The 21,620-nt window shown below is 44.4% G+C and overlaps 1 protein-coding gene across 3 annotated transcripts in view; it reads left to right on the top strand.

The window, feature by feature from the left end:
* The window catches only part of CAMKK2 (calcium/calmodulin dependent protein kinase kinase 2), a 188,661-nt gene that overhangs the window by 124,595 nt on the left and 42,446 nt on the right, over positions 1-21,620 (top strand). For all 3 annotated transcript variants that reach the window (XM_040346824.1, XM_040346832.1, XM_040346842.1), the window contains exons 9-10: positions 1,509-1,597; positions 19,980-20,179. In XM_040346824.1, the coding sequence (XP_040202758.1) occupies positions 1,509-1,597; positions 19,980-20,179 (289 nt within the window). The remainder of the gene's footprint in view (positions 1-1,508; positions 1,598-19,979; positions 20,180-21,620) is intronic.

The raw sequence follows: 21,620 nt of genomic DNA, 5'->3' as shown, positions 1-21,620 counted from the left end.
TGACAATTGATGGCATGGCAAAGTGGTGACAATTGATGGCATAGTGGCTGTGTTTGATGGCATGGCACAGTGGTGATAATTGATGGGCCCAGTGAGGCTGCAATTGTTTTATTTTTTTTCGTTTGCGCCCCCCCAAACAATTTGAGCACCAGCCGCCACTGCAATCAATATAACAGGGCAACTTGCCAAATACTGTGCAAAGCTAAATAGATGAAAACAAAAGGAAGTTGAATTTTGTAAAAGCACTCATTTGGCAAGTGCAGAGAGATGCAGTCCTAGCAAGATGCCAAGCAAAATATATATATATATAAGGCAAAAAATATTCATGTAACTGTAGATGAAATAGGTATACAGGGATGGCTTAAATAAGCCAAAACGTAATATACCTGTCCATTAGCATATTGATAAAGAATCAATGGCAAGCAGAAAGGAGTTATCTCTGATAGAGAAAAGTAAACATTTTGGATTCTCCAGGGTTCATACAGGAAACCAGGTAAGCAGAGCAAGAAAATATCTTGCATTCCCAAATGGAAACCCTGCATAGAGATAAATATGGACACAATATCAGAAAAAGTTAAATAGGTAGAGAAGAGTCGAGTTACCGCTCTGATCAGAAAAAGGCCAGAGCGGAGATCACAAAAATCAAGAAGGTTCTTACCTGGGAAAGGATATGATTGGATTTCAAGGATTCTCGGAGGGAGAGATGTAGTCTCTACCCTGACCTTCATGGAAATGGCAGAGGATAGCGGCAAATCACACCGTTTAAGTCCTAGACCAGCGTGGCAGCGTCTGACGTCACTGACGCACCGTGGACGCATTAAGGGATGTCGACGCGCATGCGCCAACCCGGAAAACAGCGGTGCGCAATGACAAGATCATCTTCTCAGCAGCAGCGGCCATGTTGGAAACTCCATTTGCCAGCACTTGAATTGTCAGCACTGGAAAAGTAGGATAACAAGGTGGCGCAGATATGAGATGCGGGAGAAAACTCCTGCATATCAGCCAGGATCAAACAAGGCTTAAAGTGTGGTAAATAAGGCTGGATTAACCAGTAGGCAAAACACAGTGAAGACAGACCAAAAGAATTGGCAAAACAGATGTGGGTACATTGATTAGGAACCTCACACTGTCTGCCCTAGACGTCCATACAAGCAAAGGCCAAGAGAAAACACTGTCATGCAAGAGTCATGCACTGAGTAAATACAGCTGGATAAAAAAAAAACTGTGTCTGTCATTTCAGGCTACAAAACAACAAAATTTGATTATTTTAAAGGTGATGATTATTTTCTATACCCCCTGTATGTTCAGCTATTAATAACAACATCCGAAAACCATTGAAAAAAGTAGGTGCAGTGCCTGAAATTTGTCAAACTTTGGTCTTTGCTGCTTCCTAAGTATGTCGTTTACACAAAAAAAGGAAAAATTCAGCCAAGTTTCAGATTTGCCATACTGTGTGTTCATTTATTTTGTGTAATATATACCCTTTGATGTTTGTGTTTTTGTTCTAGGGCAGTGATGGATGTACCAACTACAAAACCACTAACAGAAGACCAGGCGAGGTTCTACTTCCAGGATCTGATTAGAGGAATTGAGTACTGTAAGATTTTTTTTTTGCTTCTTTGTTACTATTATAATAATATAATTTCTCTTTCTTAGAGAAATTAAAACTCTTTTTACTATGTATGTTTTTTCCAGAGTGTAAGGGTTAAGTACTCTCACGATCGGACCCCGTTGTTCCTTATCTCAAGGCGCAGCGCTGTGAAATCACTTCTGAACCCATGAATTGCACACTGAGACGAGTTCAGGGAATGATCTAATGGTATATCTTTATTCATGGCTTTTATAATATTCTACAAGCAATAAGATAACAGAAGAAATTAACCTGGTCATACATCAGGTGGAAGTACTAATATGGTCTTAGCATCTTATGGTACAACAACAAGTTTATCAGCAGACATGTTCTCATAACAATACATTGAAATGCGTCTTTAACACAGAACTCTGTCTATAAACTCCAAAACATAAGATAAGCGTTAAAGGTCGAATAACAAGCTATGTTCTATAAACAAATGGTTACTTAGAACAGGCTAAAACAGAGAGAGAATAATAATGTCTTGACGAGATGAATCTAAGATGGATACTTATTCCTAAGATGGAGTCACAGTGGCTCACATCCTTTCAACCGTCTCTTTGATTCATGAAATGAATCATAAATATACATGGTGACCCATCTTATATACATATATGGGGTGATACACCTGTAGTGCCCCCTTACTTTCAGTATGGGCACTACGCTAAATTAGTGGGAAAAGGGGAGAGCTTATTCAGCTCTCATTCACAATTTGCTAAATTTTGGGCCGCTGTCATCTCAGAACTGTCCTGTAGGTCAGTCTGCGTTCCAGGGGTGTGTTACCACTCCCGGGCGGCAGTTGGCGCTAGAGGGGTTCTGGCGGACTCACCTTCCCCAGCAGCCAGAGGAGTGGTTCCCCTCACTAGGTATGCTGGAGGAGGTCATATCCGGGGCAGCAGCCTTGGCTTGAGGCCTTCTTCTTCCGCGGGGTTCGAGTTCCAGGTACGGTACCCACATTCAGGGTGTGCGTATCCCTGGACCTCGCCGCTGTGGCCTACCCAGCCAAAGTTGCGCATCATGCAGAGCTCCATCCGGACATAAAGAGGGGTCCCAGTGACTAGCTGGGGCCTGAACCTCTCCAAAGAGGATCCTAAGCTGAGAGCTGCACGGTGGGGGATCGGCTTCTGCGGGGTAGCGCTGCACACCTAGTAATACAGAGAATTACAACTTATACATGATTTTTAATAACTACAAGTCCCAAGTCCCGCCACACCTCTGAAGGGGAGCGATGACTCGCAGTCCAAGGACCGCGGCTATGGGACGCTCTACTCACAGATATTTGGATGGACGTAAACCATCGGGCCTTCAGAAAAAACCTAAGATACATCTACTGTGAAACACGGCTAGACGATGATATTTGATACAGCGTCTCGAGGTGTTTCAGTATACATTCAAAGCGCTGTACAAGTTACTCATTTGGAGTGTCTTTAGAAACTCACTTGAACACATTTATAAGCTTCCAGATACATTGCATAAGGCACTAGATCCTTGGGGGGCGCGGGGCCCCCTTTCCATTTATACAATTATGGCCCTGAGATTAAGAGTCTCATGCTCTACCGACTGAGCTTATGCAACATTAAAAACATAAGTAAAGTATTACTGCAAAGATTAGGATCACTATTTCTATATGAGCACGATATCCTTAAACTAGGAGAAAAATACCACCAACTCCAGACCCATCCGCCCAAATCTTCAAATCTCTCTCTGTGGCATGTGTCTGGAGATTCAATAACCATCTAGCAGTGCCACTGTACCCATAGTACTAGTACTGGCATTTGGGTATGTGCTGGCTGCTCTAATAGCTGATTTTTCAATGTACAATGTACTCTAAAACAGAAAAAACTACAAAAAGAACTACAAAAAAACAGTGGAAGTCATAAATGACCTGGGACAAATGCCCCGCTGAGCAATGTATGTATAGTCATGCTGTGACACTACCTTACCCTGTTCTCCTGCTCAATCCCAAAAAGGCATTATCAGTCCTAGCCTTTGGAATAACTCTGTATCTGCCCAAACTTTGAGCAGACAGGTGTTGACAATTTAGGTAATATTTATAGTTGGTCCGCCCAGGGTAAATGATGTTCCCATCCCCTACCACCATCGCTCAGGAGGTACACCCGGGACTTGAAACACTTCTGGAAAAAGAACTCCTCAGGGCAAAGCTTTCCACCACGTTCTTTTTGGTGAGGACACCTGCCATAATCCTACAATTGCCCCCTGCATTACAAACATAACGAGGAGGCCAAATCTGGGTGCTACAACCACAGTACTATTCAGATACCTTCACTCGGGCACCCGGATATATTTCTGATACCTCCGGAAGGGAGGTTCAGCCCCTGGTGACACCTTTGGTAGCAGGTAAAACAAGAAGTGATATATTATAAAACCAACTGTGGTGAATTTTACCCTCTCAGACTATGTTCATTCACCAGGGCAGCCATAACTGCTTGTGACTAAAGACACATTCCGTGTGTCAGGCTTCAGGGTTGTGGAGGGGCCAGCCTAGTGGGGGTTGTGGCAGCATCAGGGGTGACGTGGAGGGGCCAGAGTAGCTGACAGACATAAGAGATATTCTGAAGATGCCCCCTGCGGACCACTTGTTCTTCTTGTCCTGGGGTCCTTTAAAAGTCGTTATTTTTCCCAGCTATACTGGGCCAGAACTAGGTGGAATCTGTGAGTTTGCACAGAACCATCAAGTGTCCGGGGCTGTTATGCAGCATCCTTAGCCGCCTGGCATGGCTACTGAAAGCTGGGCCCGGTCTGCTCCCACCGCTGCCACCACCTTGGGGCCTGGTCTGCTCTTCCGTAGAGGCTAGGGGCTAGAGGCTAGGGCCTGCGCTTCCACATGTGAGCCTCAAAAGCTAGGATGGCTACCTCAGCAAGAACCTAAAGCTGAAAACAGCCAATCAATCTAACTTATTGCTTGATTGATTTACCTGCCGAAGTAAAACAACTTCTGGCCCTTTTGGTGAGACCAAAAGAAACCCTCTCTCTCTCTGTATACAAACATATCCACTGACCTCAAGTAAAGGATCCAATGACTCTGAATACAGAGTGTCCTTCTGGGTGTAAACTCCACCCGTCCTTACAACCGGCCTCCAACGAGTAACTACATACTGTAGCAGGGCTGATCTATGTGTAGGTGTGTCTCTCAGGTGGGCTTGCAAATGTGGTCTGGAGCATAATTGCATAGACCCCAAAGGTACATAACCCGGAGGATATTATCCACCAGGTTAGTCATCAGCCGTGAAGGATACATTTCCAGAAGATTCCCACAAGGGAATATGTCCTCGTCCACCAGGACGCTAAAACATATTTGCTGAACCCATCACTATGAAGTGAAATGGTATATGGCAGTGGTATGGCACATCAGATAAGACTGGTGCTCCAAGTACTATTAAACTATTAATTTCCCTCAAGTCCTGCAGCTACAGGGTTTATAGAGGTGTTCTGTTCTGGGATATTCAGTTATCCCTTTTATTTTTTTTTTATTTTTTTTTGTATTATGCCATAGAACAGGGCTATGTACAGCATCACTACATTTACTCAGCTAATACACAGATTTAAACTCAATAAGCATTTAAAATGTTATGCTCCTCAACGGCTGTGCTTACAAAAACCTTCGTGATTTTTGGCCAAATGCCAAATGACAATATTTTGCACAGAGATACCCTGATATGTGGCTGTTAATGTGCAAAAATCAGTTTTTCAAAATAAACCTCTAGTCAAGAAAAAAATACACAATCAGTTCCTTCTGCCTCATTTCCTTGTCCCCTATCCCCTTTACCATCTACAATGGTAGAGGGGGCAAGGGAAAAAGAGGGGGGGGGACTCTATATCCCTGGCCTCTTGTGATAGCTTGTCTACCTCCTTTCTATGTTGGGAGATAATTTCACAATAATCCGGGATCTCAACGGATGTATTATGAACCCAAGTGCAACACTCATAGCCCTTAGTGACATTACCTAGGCCCGTGAGTGCAGCACTTATGCTTTTAACGGCCAGGAATTCTAATTGCTCCTGATTGCTCTAGTTTCTATATTTAATTTGGAAATATCATCAGGATTTTCCTTCAGTACATCATCAATAATACTCATGTAATCATTGAGCCTCTTCATTCAACCTATTTCCCAATCTGTACTAGAAGGGAACCAGACCCAGGCCATATTATTAATACATTTTGAGAGGATACCTGGGGTACAAACTAGTTTTAAGAAGGTGTCCTCTCTTACTATCACCTAATATCCCTCTTTACTGGGACCATGGCCGCTGACTAACACCATCACTGGGATTCTAAAATAAGGATAATATAGATAATATCCTTGCAACAGATGTATGTATAATCAAAGGTTTAAAGGCAACCTTTGAAAAATTCTCCTTAGCTCATAAGAGAGACCGGAGAATGTCATACCTCACAACAATTGGCCTACTATAGAGGTGGGTTGGCGCCTAGGAATAAAGGGTCTGGGGTACAGAAGAAGGAGCTATACCGCGATGCTACTGGAAGTGCAGCATGTTGGCAAGTCGTAGACTTCTTGTGGAACTACCTAACTTAAAGCACAAACCTTTAAATCTATCAATGGCCTGGGTTGTCTACTCAAAGCATTGCTGTTTAACCACTAACATGTATGTTGGTCTGAGATTGTTCATAAAAGTTTGGATCATCAGACTGTGCCACACCCTCCCCTGTCTTTTGTCTACAGGCGACTGAAATGTCAGTAACGTGGAGTTAAGTTCAGGGGTGTGATAGAAAGAGGTGCTGTGGGAGAAGTTTAAGATAACTTGTGAAGGTGTCTGTCATTGAGAAGTTAAGGGCAGTGTGTTGACAGGCTTGGACCCCTCTTGTGGAGTTCCCTAACCTAAAACACCAATCTGGTGCATGACTCCTACCTGTGATCTGGAAAATAAGAGTATTATCAGAGTATTTCCTAGTAACACTTGTAAGGTGTACGTGGGGTGTACCTTTTAAGAGAGGAGTGAAATTCAAAGGTACGGCTATCAGGGGAATTCTACTGGACCCAGGGTGCAGCTTGCTACATATCCAGCAAGCTGGAAGCTTTCATGTGACATCAGTAAGACAAACAAGTGGGGTACCATTTTAGAGGAGTAGCCTTAAAAAGGAATTTTAGTGGTACCCCTGGATTTTACTACCTATCCAACATTTGTAATATGATGATTTCCTACCATAAGCATATTTAAACTTAAACTTTAAAAATAACATTTTGTCGGTAAAACCTTCACCGATTTTCTGTCTTCATTCTAGCATGGCTTTCAGCATGGCTAGAGTTAGTTCTTTACCCACAGATGTCTTTCATGACACCTAAATCTTCTGGGTGATATATACAGTTAGTTATCCACGTTGGGGGAACACTGGAAGCATGGTCACCCCCAAGAGTGTCCAAGGTTTCTCAGGACCTGGAGCAGAAAACAAAGTCTTTTTGCTGTATTCGCTTTTCGAGGATTTATAACACCTGCTTCACCTCCTGTCTAAAACTCTATTAACATTTGCTTCACCTCTTATGTCCGCAACTGAAGCTTTTAGCTGTGTCTTGCCTTGCTTCGCACAATCCACTTTGACCTTTTTTTTTTTTTCGACTGGCATGGATCCAGGCTTGGGAATTCTCCAACAAACAAAGGTTAGGATTTCACCACTAGGATGGCTGTCCGGATCACCGGGACTTCTAGTGGTAGGAGGTCCAAAGGGATGTGTTGGTTTCTGTGAACAGAAAGAAGAGATGTGCGAGCAACATTTCCTTCAACTTGGACTCAATTATCTTTGACATTTTTCCCTCCCTTATCTGATCAAGATTTTCTAGGATAAGGGGTGTCCTGGCCCTTCCCATAAGAATCTCAAATGGGAACTACCCTGTGGCTTTACCAGGACATTCTGATCTCGGAAAGAACTACTAGCAACATTTTATTACATTTATGGAATATTTGCAATGGACACCCTTACCCAGGAATGATTTCCTGCGTGAGTATATCTCTTGTGGATTCGAATGTTTCCACTCATCGTGAGAATATATCCACGATGACTAAAATGTATTCTTGCTCTGTCCCTTTCTTTGGCATGTGGGTAAAAATGATTCCAAAGAAAGGAGATTTTAAAAGCAAAAACCAAAAGAATTCTGTATGGGAGAATACTGGCTAAATAGTATCCACCTGGTGGATAATATCAGCTAAACAATGTGTTCATCCGGGCAATAGAGTGAAGAAACAAATGCTCAGCAAGAAATGGAACATTACTTTGAAAAGTGTGCCATCTCAAAAATGGAATGCAAGGTTTACAAAAAACGAGTGCTCCCGTCTGAGCCTGCGTGGGTTTTGAACCGACGCTTTTCCGTACTAACCATTGGTTTTGGACCGAAGGAAAACAGACCGATAGCCTATACACACGAACACATCCATGATGACTGCTGCTGGTATGTGAGTGAAATTCATTCATAGACGAATGAAAGGTGTAGTACGGGATACAGGGGAGGTGTTCATATTTCACCCTGTGTGGTTTGTTTGGATTATTCCCGATATATGTGATGTACTGTGACACATATAAATATATATTTAACGAGCAGGTTTGCGATATAGCCAACCTCTATGACCTACCCCATGGTAGGTGCACTGGCTGCGGGGATGCATGGACCAGCTGCGGGGACTATCTTCCCCTCTTTCAAAAAAAAACTATTAAGTTTATGTATAAAAAGCAGGTTGTGGGGAGATATGTGAAAAAGGAAAAAGGTACAGCGGGGAGATATATTCTGCGTGATATATCTGCGTGTTTGTCTGCGTGCTTGCTCCGGGGCTGTTATATGGGTTGTGGCTGGCACCTGAGGGCTAGGGGAACTGGAGGAATTTTGCCAGAAACTTGGCATCCTTTTAGGTTGGGTCCAAAGACAGAATTTCTTCTGCTTCAACCCTGAACTCATGTTAAAACCAGTGCTTTGCTATGTTCAACCCATCTTCTTCCACAAAAAACAAAAAGGCAAACAACTCTATATACATATATACAATGTATCATAGTACCTTATGTGCCATAAACAATACAAATAATAAATGCACAAATTCCCTTTGATATTCTGGCACGCTCAACCCAATTTCTTAATTCATTCCAAACTCCTCCTTCCCTTCACAAGTACGGAAGGAGGGGTGAGGAGGTGATTCACTGCGGAACCTCACTCATAAACAATACTTTTTCAAATGCTTTGTTTCTGTCAGCCAACGGACCCCAGACACTGATTGACTACTTAACCGCTGTCAACAAAAATAGAATGGCAATTAACCGTTTGCCACCGCGGCCGCTTTTCTGTAAACAGAGGGTTTCACCCGTCTTTTTGGTCTGGGGGTCCATTGACCCTTAACATCAGCATTTGCAATTTTACATATTTTACTCACAGTGTGATTTACTCATAGAACACCTTTGTTCGTAGAGGTACAAGACTCTCATGTACCCTCACATAATTACAAACAATCACTTTATATACAATATCACCTTTACACAAATACACAAATACCAATTTTTTTATATTTGTCACATGACAGAAAAGAACAGTGACAGAGGTCTGATTTTTCTCTCAGTTCTTCCCAACTGCTTTAGGCCTAACAAAAGAAATAGCATTTCCTTTGAACCGTAAACAGCTCCCCTCTGTCATCCGCAAACTATATACAACCAGGGCGTTTTAGTGTTATTTACAATATCTTAGTAACAGAGCTACGAGGTCAAAACTGTCTTTGTTTAATGTTTTCCCAGTAAAAACTGTAAACTCCCAGAGTTATGCGTTTTCCAAAAACGCTTTGTGTTTCCAAAACACTTTATTTTACTATCTGACCTCTGTCTAAATTACACAGATGGTCGCAAAGACTCGTCTTTTTGCTGGGTTTGACCTGTAGATCACCCTTTACTAGACAGCTTTACCTTAAAAATGCAGAAGGGGGTGTAACTTGTAAGTCTGATTCCCCTTCTGCCCCCCTTACTGGTCCCTTGTCAGTGCCAATTTTTTTGTCACGGGCTGAGCTTGGTATACTATATTATGAAACGACATCTACGTTTTGTATCACAAACAAATTATCTTATTACTCTATGCGATAGAAAGATAAGCAAAGTAACCTGAGTTATCGGAACAACGTGCCAATCTATTTTGTGTATACACCTTAAAATTTATAGTCACCCTGGACTTTGATGCGTTCCAAGGAACGCTCTATGTGTTTCCAAAACACTTCATGCGTTTTCCAAAAACGCTTTGTGTTTCCAAAACACTTTCTTAGTCCCCTAGGACTATGCAAAGACTTTCTAAAAGTCTTATTTGTGTGTTTCCAAAACACACCGTACTCCCTTTCCCACACAGATTTAAAAACTTCACATGATCGCGAGCAATATGTCACGGTAAGGTAAAAATAAATTTAAACACATACCTTGAATATTGCCGCCATCATGCTGCCGATACTACGCCAAAACTGTAAGGGTTAAGTACTCTCACGATCGGACCCCGTTGTTCCTTATCTCAAGGCGCAGCGCTGTGAAATCACTTCTGAACCCATGAATTGCACACTGAGACGAGTTCAGGGAATGATCTAATGGTATATCTTTATTCATGGCTTTTATAATATTCTACAAGCAATAAGATAACAGAAGAAATTAACCTGGTCATACATCAGGTGGAAGTACTAATATGGTCTTAGCATCTTATGGTACAACAACAAGTTTATCAGCAGACATGTTCTCATAACAATACATTGAAATGCGTCTTTAACACAGAACTCTGTCTATAAACTCCAAAACATAAGATAAGCGTTAAAGGTCGAATAACAAGCTATGTTCTATAAACAAATGGTTACTTAGAACAGGCTAAAACAGAGAGAGAATAATAATGTCTTGACGAGATGAATCTAAGATGGATACTCATTCCTAAGATGGAGTCACAGTGGCTCACATCCTTTCATATACTGTGTAAAACTAAAACAAATCCAAGAACAAAAACAAAATATGTTACAACTTACCAGTCCCTTACATTTGGTAACTGCATTAGTTTTCCATTTTTTTTTCTTTGCTTTTTTTTCACCTTTATTTTAAGTAGGGTGTGCTTTTGTTATAGCGCATCTAACCCACAGTTTTCGTGTGGGTTAGCTGTGCTTTTTTATAGACTTCTATGAGGTCCCAAGGTTTTGGTGCGTTTTCAGAATGTGCATCTCAACTCCTGCACGCTGTATCTTTGGTGCACCTTCTGAAACCGCACCAAAACCGTGGGACATGTTAATTACCTGACAATACTTACACGGACATGGTTTTGTCCCTATTTGATTTTTTTCCTGCAAGTTTTTTCTTTTCTTTGGTGATTGTGTTCTAGATATTCATACCCTGTTTAAGACTCATGTAACTTACAGCTCAGTTACCTGACCACATAATGGGTTACTTACAATTTGTAACCAGTATGCTGGGAAGTATGCTGAGAAGGACCAAACAGGTTCTTGTACTGTTTTGTACTTTCACGTTCTTTTTGATAACTTTAATAATAAAAATTATTGAAAAGAAAGCCACGGAATCCATTTCCATTCCTTGTGAGCTCAACCACTCTGGATAAAAATGTAATCGTCTCTCCATCCCACCAAACCGATAAGTCATTTGATGTGGCTACATATAAGAGATAGACCAACTATAATGTGCCCCACGTTATCTTTTTCACTAAGCCCTTGGGACAGTTTGATGAAGCCTTATGCATTCTGATGTTCTCATGCTCCCCTGGCTCTGTTGACTGGTAATCAGGGCCGGATTAACAATGGGGCTGATGGAGCTGCAGCTCCAGGCCCCTTTCTCAAGATAGGCCCATTTGCCCAAAAAAAATTTTAAGAATTTTTTTTTTTTAAGATCGAATTTGGGGGGTTGTAGCTCGATGACCAGAGGTCACAGAAACCCCACATTTGGGGGTAGGCATGGGAAGAGCTACCCCACAACTGGTTAAAATATGGGACGGCTATCATTTATGGTTCCGGAGATACGGGCCTGCTTGCACAGCCTGTCAGAAGCTACATTCAGAGCGGCCAATATAAATACAAGCTGACACACTGCAGCAAACTGATAGGATCACAGGGCTTATAATAATTATTTGTATATTACTCATGGTAATTAACCCCTTGCCACCCAGGCCAATTCTGACACTTCTCTACTACATGTAAAAATCATCATTTGTTTTTTGCTAGAAAATTACTCTATGGTGGTCTTTGCACTTTTTATGTTGCAGGGTAATGAGCTGCACGATTCTGGCTAAAATGAGAATTGCAATATTTTTGCTTAGAAGATGGATCACGATTCTCTCACGATTGTTGCGGCGTAACATCATCTTTCACATTAAAACATAAAAAAAATGGGCTAACTTCACTGTTTTGTTTTTATGGTTTTTATTATTCATTGAAGTGTATTCCCTAAAGTCTCTGCTAAAATATATATAATGTTTGGCAGTTCCAAGTAATTTTCTAGCAAATAATATTGCTTTTTAACTTAAGAAACAAGTGTTGGACTTTAAGTGGTTAAATTTAGTTACAATGTTAGTTAGTTACAATGTTTCATTTTGTTTACAAACTTGGCAGACTGCCCAGATTTGTTCTTTACACACAGAAGTGTATCCCTTTGATCTAAGAAGGAAGTGTCAGTTACAATGTTTCCTGTTAAAAACTTGGCAGACTGCCCAGATATTTTCTTTTGACAGCTGAAAGTCTCTCCACTTGTTATATGAAAGAATCAGCAAACTCTGCATTGAAGATCGTCAGGGGGGTTGAATCGAGATCACGATTTTTTTAACGATTAATTGTGCAGCTCTAGCACGGTATTTGCGCAGCAATTTTTCAACATGTTTTTTTGGAAAAAAATGTTTCATTCATTAAAAAAACAGTTAGTTAGTTAAGTTAGCACAATTTTTTTTGGTATCCTAAGCGATGCTTTACATTTCTGTAGGTTACATGTTTAGAGTTACAGAGGAGGTCTAGTACTAGAATTATTGTTCTCGCTCTAACGATCGTGGCGTATGTAACCTGTGTGTATCTGGCTCTGATACTACCAGTGCCTACCCAGCCACTGACTAGTATCTCTCCCCAGCCTGTCCCCACACACCCTCTCACCTGCTGACCTGTGGATGGGGGAATCACTCCTGCAGTGTTATTGTGTTCTGCCAGTGCGTACAATGATCAGTGTTGCTAACTTTAGCTGGCAGCACTGATTGTTTTAAGAAAAAAAAACAGGCTGGTTGTACTCAAGTTGATTAATAGATTGACTTGTGTAAAACCAGCTAGCCCATACATAGATTGACTATGGCTGGTCTCTGCATAATTGGCGTAATTTCAATCCATGTATGACCCGCTTAACCACTACTGTACATAGTGCTCACTGTCATACTCTCCACACTCCTCTCCTGTACATAGTGCCCACTGTCATACTCTCCACACTTCTCTCCTATACATAGTACCCACTGTCATACCCTACACACTCCTCTCCTGTACATAGTGCCCACTGTCATACCCTCCACACTCCTCTCCTATACATAGCGCCCACTGTCATACCCTTCACACTCCTCTCCTGTACATAGTGCCTGCTGTCATACACTTCTCTCCTGTACTTAGTGCCCACTGTCGCACCCTCCACACTCCTCTCCTGTACATACTGCTCACTGTCATACCCTCCACACTCCTCTCCTATACATAGTGTTCACTGTCATACCCTCCACACTCCTCTCCTATACATAGAGCCCAGAGGCGTTGCTAGGGGGGTGCGGGGGGTGCGGCCCGCACCCGGGTGACACCCGCTAGAGGGGTGACACCATCCTGACATTAAGGATTTAAAAAAAAAACTTTTTTTATTTTTTTTATTTTTTTTTTAGATGACATGCCCAGCGCCGCCGAGTGTGTGTCTATCCATCTGGACTGTGTCTGTGTACTATTTTTCTTCTTCCTCCGCTCCCCTAAGCCAGCCACCAGCGAGCGGCGAGGCGAGCCTCAGCAGAGCTCAGCCTGTGCCTGCCTGTCACACTGCACTGTGATGATGTGACGTCAGTCACGTCACACAGTACTTTCAGTTTCTCCGCCCGGGCGGCGCGGCGGCTGATCAACGTGTGATGGTGCCCTGCTGTGATGATTGCTGCGGCGGCTACAGTGTCCCGGCCAGCGGCGGCTCCAGTGTCCCGGCCAGCGGCGGCTCCAGTATCCCGGCCAGCGGCGGCTCCAGTATCTCGGCAGCTCCTTCTACAGCCCATGTGTTCAGACTGTCACTGCACATCCTCTGTAAGTTGAAGCTGCTCTTTGGCAGCAGCCCATCTGTCCACTTTCTGAACTTTTGACCCTTGCACCCTGTCCATAGCCACCCCTGCACCCTGTCCATAGCCACCCCTGCACCCTGTCCATAGCCACCCCTGCACCCTGTCCTAACCATCCCTGCACCCTGTCCTAGCCACCCCTGCACCCTGTCCATAGCCACCCTGCACCCTGTCCTAACCACCCCTGCACCCTGTCCATAGCCACCCCTGCACCCTGTCCATAGCCACCCCTGCACCCTGTCCTAACCACCCCTGCACCCTGTCCTAACCACCCCTGCACCCTGTCCTAACCACCCCTGCACCCTGTACATAGCCACCCCTGCACCCTGTACATAGCCACCCCTGCACCCTGTACATAGCCACCCCTGCACCCTGTACATAGCCACCCCTGCACCCTGTACATAGCCACCCCTGCACCCTGTACATAGCCACCCATGCACACTGTCCATAGCCACCCCTGCACCCTGTCCATAGCCACCCCTGCACCCTGTCCATAGCCACCCCTGCACCCTGTCCTAACCACCCTGCACCCTGTACATAGCCACCCCTGCACCCTGTCCTAACCACCCCTGCACCCTGTCCTAACCATCCCTGCACCCTGTACATAGCCACCCCTGCACCCTGTACATGGCCACCCCTGCACCCTGTCCTGACCACCCCTGCACCCTGTCCTAACCACCCCTGCACCCTGTCCTAACCACCCCTGCACATAGCCACCCCTGCACCCTGTCCTAACCACCCCTGCACCCTGTACATAGCCACCCCTGCACCCTGTCCTAACCACCCCTGCACCCTGTTCATAGCCACCCCTGCACCCTGTCCTAACCACCCCTGCACCCTGTCCTAACCACCCCTGCACCCTGTCCTAACCACCCCTGCACCCTGTCCCTAGCCACCCCTGCACCCTGTACACAGCCACCCCTGCACCCTGTACACAGCCACCCCTGCACCCTGTACACAGCCACCCCTGTACCCTGTACATAGCCACCCCTGCACCCTGTCCTAACCACCCCTGCACCCTGTCCATAGCCACCCCTGCACCCTGTCCATAGCCACCCCTGCACCCTGTCCATAGCCACCCCTGCACCCTGTCCATAGCCACCCCTGCACCCTGTCCTAACCACCCCTGCACCCTGTACATAGCCACCCCTGCACCCTGTCCATAGCCACCCCTGCACCCTGTCCTAATCACCCCTGCACCCTGTACATAGCCACCCCTGCACCCTGTCCTAACCACCCCTGCACCCTGTACATAGCCACCCCTGCACCCTGTACATAGCCACCCCTGCACCCTGTACATAGTCACCCATGCACACTGTCCATAGTCACCCATGCACACTGTCCATAGTCACCCATGCACACTGTCCATAGTCACCCCTGCACCCTGTCCATAGCCACCCTTGCATCCTGTCCATAGCCACCCCTGCACCCTGTCCATAGCCACCCCTGCACCCTGTCCTAACCACCCCTGCACCCTGTACATAGCCACCCCTGCACCCTGTCCTAACCACCCCTGCACCCTGTCCTAACCATCCCTGCACCCTGTACATAGCCACCCCTGCACCCTGTACATGGCCACCCCTGCACCCTGTACATGGCCACCCCTGCACCCTGTCCTAACCACCCCTGCACCCTGTACATAGCCACCCCTGCACCCTGTACATAGCCACCCCTGCACCCTGTCCTAACCACCCCTGCACCCTGTACATAGCCACCCCTGCACCCTGTACATAGCGATCCTTGCGCCCTGTACATAGAAAACGTATGCACCCTGTTTGTATCACATTCCTGAATGCTGCACTCTGTATGTAGTGTACTTCTGAACCCTGTGCATAATGCACTCATGGTATTTAACAATGCCTTTGTATGGTCCTTTGGCCACATCCACCATTTAATGTGGTGTGCTCTTCCCTTGTGGGGGGGGGGGGGGGCGTGGTTGAGCCTTGGGTTACACCATTAAGTGCATTGTGGCAGGCTAGACAGGAAAGAGCCTTATGCACTAGCTTGCCAAGTCTACTGCTCTGTCCTGCTTCTGTTGTCACTCCACAGCGACAGGACAGGGCCCTAAAGCAGGCTAGGAAGTGAGAGCAGCAGTGTTGAGGTAAAACATTTTAATCCCCCCCCCCCGACGGGGGGGGGGGGTGACACCATGTTTTACTGCACCAGGTGACACCAAACCTAGTGACGCCACTGATAGAGCCCACTATCATACCGTCTACATTCCTCTCCTGTACATACTGCCCACTGTCATATCCTCCACACTCCTCTCCTGTACATACTGCCCCATCATACCCTCCACACTTCTCTCTGGTACGTACTACCCTCTGTCATACCCCCTCACTCTTCCTGTACATACTGCCCATTGTCATACCCTTCACACTCCTCTCCTGTACATAGTGCTTTTTTCCGTACCCTTTGTACTCCTCTCCTGTACATAGTGCCCACTGTTAGACCCTCCACATTCCTCTCCCTCACCTGCACATACTTCCCACTTATATACCGTCCATACTCCTCCCCTATGTCGCTTACCCACAAAAACAGTTCTTTAAAATTATACTGAATATCCTCAATGTTACCAGCTCTAGAATAGACACACTTTTGTTAGTTCAACTAAAGGAAATATCAGTTCTCATATTTGTTCTGTCCCATTATTAGTACTCATTTAATTTTGTGATTACTACTATGATGTATAGAGGAACATCGGGGATCTCAGCTACTCTAAATATAGCACTTATATAAAAAAGTGGCCCTGAAAATATTTTTTAAATGTTGGCAACTGTGCACTTAGGCACTGCCCAAGGGCCACCGTCCACCGGGTCAGTAGGGGGCCCCATGAGAGGCTCCTGGGATCCTGTGATAATAAAGCGGTAGTAAACTTTCCTGACATTACTACTTTTTAGAGGCCCTCGGGTAGGTTATGCCACAATGTACAAGTATGCACAGCATATTAGCACATTAGTGTACACTTACATTTTCAGACTGAGCCCTCCAGTGCTGCGATGTTTTAGGCGGGGCCTGGACACTTCCATCTTCACCCGGTCTTCCTTCTGGGTTCTGTGCCTTTGGTCACTTGCCTTGGCTGGGCTGCGTTCATGTCATTCCCACACATTTATTTATTATTTATTACACCCCATTCACACCTCCGCGACAAAACGCCCGACGCCGGCCGCTCGTGCCGCTGGAGGGGAGAATTCCCATTGCTGTCTATGAGATGGTTCACATCTCATAGACGCCGTACACCTGCGGCATGAAAAAAAGTCCCGGACCCTTTTTTTCAGGCAGCATTGGCGTTCGGCCATACAAAGCAATAGGAAGGATTTGTAAAAAAAAAGTTACACTATTCGCGGCAAAATACGCCGCGTACGCGGCGTTACTTGTCGCGGAGGTGTGAATGCAGCCTAAAAGGCCCCACCAAAATCCTCAGAACCAGGCCCATGATGTTCTTAATCTGGCCCTGCTGGTAATCCTGACTTCACCCCGGGTCTTAATCCTCAAGAGTTCGCATGGTGGACTAACAAGGGCTTGATACGTATTGCTGACATGTGCTACCATAAAGGTATCTTATCGAAACAAACCCTACTAGAAAAATATTAACTCCCTAACACAGAAGTTTACCATAATTTCCAGATGCATTACCTGAAGACCCTAAAGCGTACAAATGATTTAAGGACTTCCGCCCCAATGGAATATCTGTGCGGGTCCTTCGATAAGCATACTGGTCACATCTCGAAAATATACAGCATCTTGTCCTCTAAGTTGGATTTTTTTTTTACAAGTACAAGTGGGAACACGATATATAGAGGCAACATTGGAAATAGATAAATGGGTTAAAATGACACAACTCGCCTCAAAATCATTCATTAACACCTCACTTATCGAGGCGAATTACAAAGTTTTGCTGCGATGGTATATGGTACCAGTGAGAGTGGCGACATATGTTTCAGGGCATGTGGTATAGAAGGCACAGTATACCATATATAATGGGCATGTCCTAAAGTCGGGCAATTTTTGGATTTGCATCTATAATTTCATCTATTCACTAACCCAGGTGAACCTTATCAAATCACAGCAGCAGGTGCTACTTGGAAGCACAGTGGAGGGAGTACACACAAAGAAACTTATATAATTCATCTGTACTGCATCCAGGATAGCGGTAGCTAGATCCTGGAGGGTGCCCATGATCCCGTTCGACTTGGTGAAAACAAAGTTGTTGTGGATCATGATCAATGAACACCTCTTAGCGATATTACTCGATAAACAGCCAGTCTTTGATAGGGTCTGGGACCCATGGATAAAATACCTGTCCAAAGGATTGTGAGACATCAGTACAGTTTAGCGGAGAACAACAGGGGTGCACATTCCACCCCTTCACTTTCCTCTCCCTTCTCCTTTCCCCTTTTTCCTTCCTCTTGCAGGTTTTTATTTTCTTCCCCTACATCCTGTTTGAGTGACTAGTGAGAGGACTTAGGTCACATAGTATGGATTCCTCCTCTTCTTCTTCAAGCCTAAAGGAATGACAGGGATCCAAGAAAGCGCTAATCTGGTCATCCCTTTTTTTTTGTTTCTTTGTTCTGTAGTGTTGTCAGTTTTTTTTTTTACTTGTAACTGGTTTCTCATGTAGTTCATTAAGTAGACGTATAGAGAGATGAGAGGTTTGTTAGGGTATACCATATCATATATTGCTCATACCTCTAGTATCTTGAGACATTTTGTATATGGAAATGCTTATCTCATGTAAACAATATTTTGCCTTGAAAATTTGATATGTACAATTTTCAATAAAATTATTGGAAAAGAAAAGAAAGCCACGAGATATCATAGAAGTCTATGAGAAAGCGTAGATAACCCAAAACGAAACCCACAGGTTAGCTACGCTTTGCCTACAGTGCAGTGGGACCATAGCAGTGTGAAGCTGCTCTAAGACATATACCCTAGAATGACCATGCTAACTTTTTGTACTGTATTCATAGAGGTGCAGCATTGTCACTGTAGGACAGGAATTGAGTTTCTGCTGCAGACACCTCTGTTTTTCCTCTTCTCCATAAAAAAGGGAAGTTGCTCTGTAGTCCTAACGCACTTCTTGATGACACTGTTTTAGATAACACTGCAGAAGCACTGGGCTTCTGGCAGAGTTAACAGATATTTTTTGGTGAATTACTAAACATATAAAACAAAACAATTACAGCAGAGCAAAAAGAAAAGATTGCTGTTAAAGTTTACATATACTTTTAAGTGTTGCGTATCCTTAGCTTAAAGTGTTGATCTCTAATGCACAGCAGATGAAATGCGGATGGGGTTCAACAGAAAAGTGCAGTCATCTGCTAGGGAAAACCTAGCATTACAGACTCCTTAAAGTGGTTATAAAGGCTTAAAGTTTTTTTACCTTGATGCATTCCATGCATTAGGGTAACAATCCTTTTGGTATCAGCTTGACCCCTAAATATTTACCTGGCTTCCCTTTCGATGCAGCTCTGTGCTCGACAGTAGCATTTTTCTGCTGTCTCTCTCTCTTGCTCTTTGAAGGCACCAAGAAAGCAGTGGAAGCCATTGGCTCCTGCTGCTGTCAATCAAGTCCTGTTAAGAGGTGGCAGAACCGAGCCACGCTATGTGTGTCTGTGGACACACACTGCCCGACTCGGGGGCGAGCCTGTACATCTGCGTTCTTAGCAAGCGTGTGCAATGAGCGAGACACAGAAAAATAGGAGCCAAGAGTGCTTACAAAGGGACCCCAGGTGAAGAATCTTGAGCAAGTGAGTATAGATTTTCCTTTAATAGCACTTTAAATAATGGCTGGATGGCGTCACTGATTTACAGCATTGTGCTCCTGCTGGCATAGTAAAATAGCTTCTTTCTAGACATAAAATAATCTAGGTTGCAGTTTAAACCTATTCTGCAGATTGACTGAGAACACAAGCCTGGTAAAGCACAGAGATTAGCAGATGATCTACAAGGCACATAATAATGCCCATGTGCTGTTTGTAGCGGACTTCAGTGCTAAGTACTATTATTCCATGTTGGTGTTGCCATGACCTGTCAATAACATTGTACTGTCTTTGCAGTGCATTATCAGAGGATTATACACCGGGATGTCAAGCCGTCCAATCTTTTAGTGGGGGAAGATGGCCACATCAAAATTGCTGATTTTGGGGTCAGCAATCAGTTTGAAGGAACAGATGCTTTTCTCTCCAACACCGTGGGAACCCCAGCCTTCATGGCTCCTGAGACCCTGTCAGAAACACGCAAAATATTTTCTGGAAAGGTAAACCCCTTAGTTGATTGTATTGTGTAAAGTGTATTTATGTATATTGATGTAAAATACATCTTGTGATAGTTGTTCAGTGTTGATGTTATTAAAAATGAAGTATGAGAATGCATTTGTTTCCTCTGTCCCCGCTGGCTCTAACACTGAGAACCGAGTGATCAAACACTGCTGATCGCTTGGGTCTCACAGCTCCCTGTCAGTCAACAGCTCGCCGCTCTGCCCCCCACACTCACTGGAGCACTGGGCTGTGGAGAGGGTGAGAGTGGCTGGCTCAGGATCTTGGTGGTTCGCTGAGAGGCTGAGACAGGTGTCGGTCCAGGCATGTGGGCAGATCCCTACTTCATTGTTGCGATCCTTCCCGAGCCTGTACCGGCTCTGCGACGTCAGCAGACAGCAGACTTCAGCCGTTGTCTTTTGAAAATGGGTCACAGGAGTGCAGAACAAAGTGCACTCCTGTGATCCACCAGTGAAATACAGTCAAATAAGCTGTGGCTGTACTTCTTTAAAATACAGCTTGGAACTGTCTAGTGATGTCATCAGTCAAACAGGAATACATGCATTTAAAAATGAACCTGTGCTTTTAACCTATGCAGAGCAAAAGAACAGGTTTACAGATGCCCTGTGCATACACATCATCCATTTTCTCGCTAAGAGTAAAGCTGATCATACATTAATATGGTGGATGGAGGAATCCTTCCTGCCAGAATGCTTTATTCTGTCAGCACCACGTACTGTCAGAATACACTGATTGACTGCAGATGCAGATTGATGGAAACATTTTCATTGGTGATGTCAGTGGCAGCTAGTCAGTTCCCCCCCCCCAGCGCCAGCTAGTGTCAGATTGCTCTCCGCACTATTGCAGTCCTATTATAAGTTGCTGATTTCCGCCATTAGTAGTATAAAAAAAATGTAAATAAATATTCCAGTATATATATCATAGTTTGTAGGCGCTATTACTTTCACACAAACCAATCACTTATTAGGTTTTATCTTTTATCAAAGACTTGTAGCAAGGTCCATTTATGGTCTTGCATCGAGACAGGGTGGTGTTAAGGCCCAGGATTTCCTTCCTACCTAAGATAGTTTCTGCCGTTCACCTTAATCAGGACATTGTTCTCTCTGTCTGGCTTTGGTTTATCAAAAGGAAATTTCCTTCCATTGTCTGGACGTGGTTTGGGCTCTGCAGGACTATCTCTCAGACACTCCTTTTTTTTATTTTTCTCCAGAAAGACTGATTTCTTTTTGTCATTTTGGATGGGCCCAGAAGGGCGCCCTGGCTTCTCATTTAAATATTTCTAGGTGGCTCAATCATGTCATCATTTAAGGATTGGGTTCTTTTTTTCCTTGGAATGCTCTCTCTACTAGATCTGTGAAAACTTCATGGGCTTTTCAGCATCAGGCAACTATTTCCTAGTTTTGTGAGGGTTCCTGTTCACAG

Source organism: Rana temporaria, chromosome 1 (genome assembly GCF_905171775.1).
Source record: "Rana temporaria chromosome 1, aRanTem1.1, whole genome shotgun sequence".
NCBI classification, from domain to species: Eukaryota; Metazoa; Chordata; class Amphibia; order Anura; family Ranidae; genus Rana; species Rana temporaria.
This window is presented reverse-complemented; position numbering and strand designations above follow the sequence as displayed.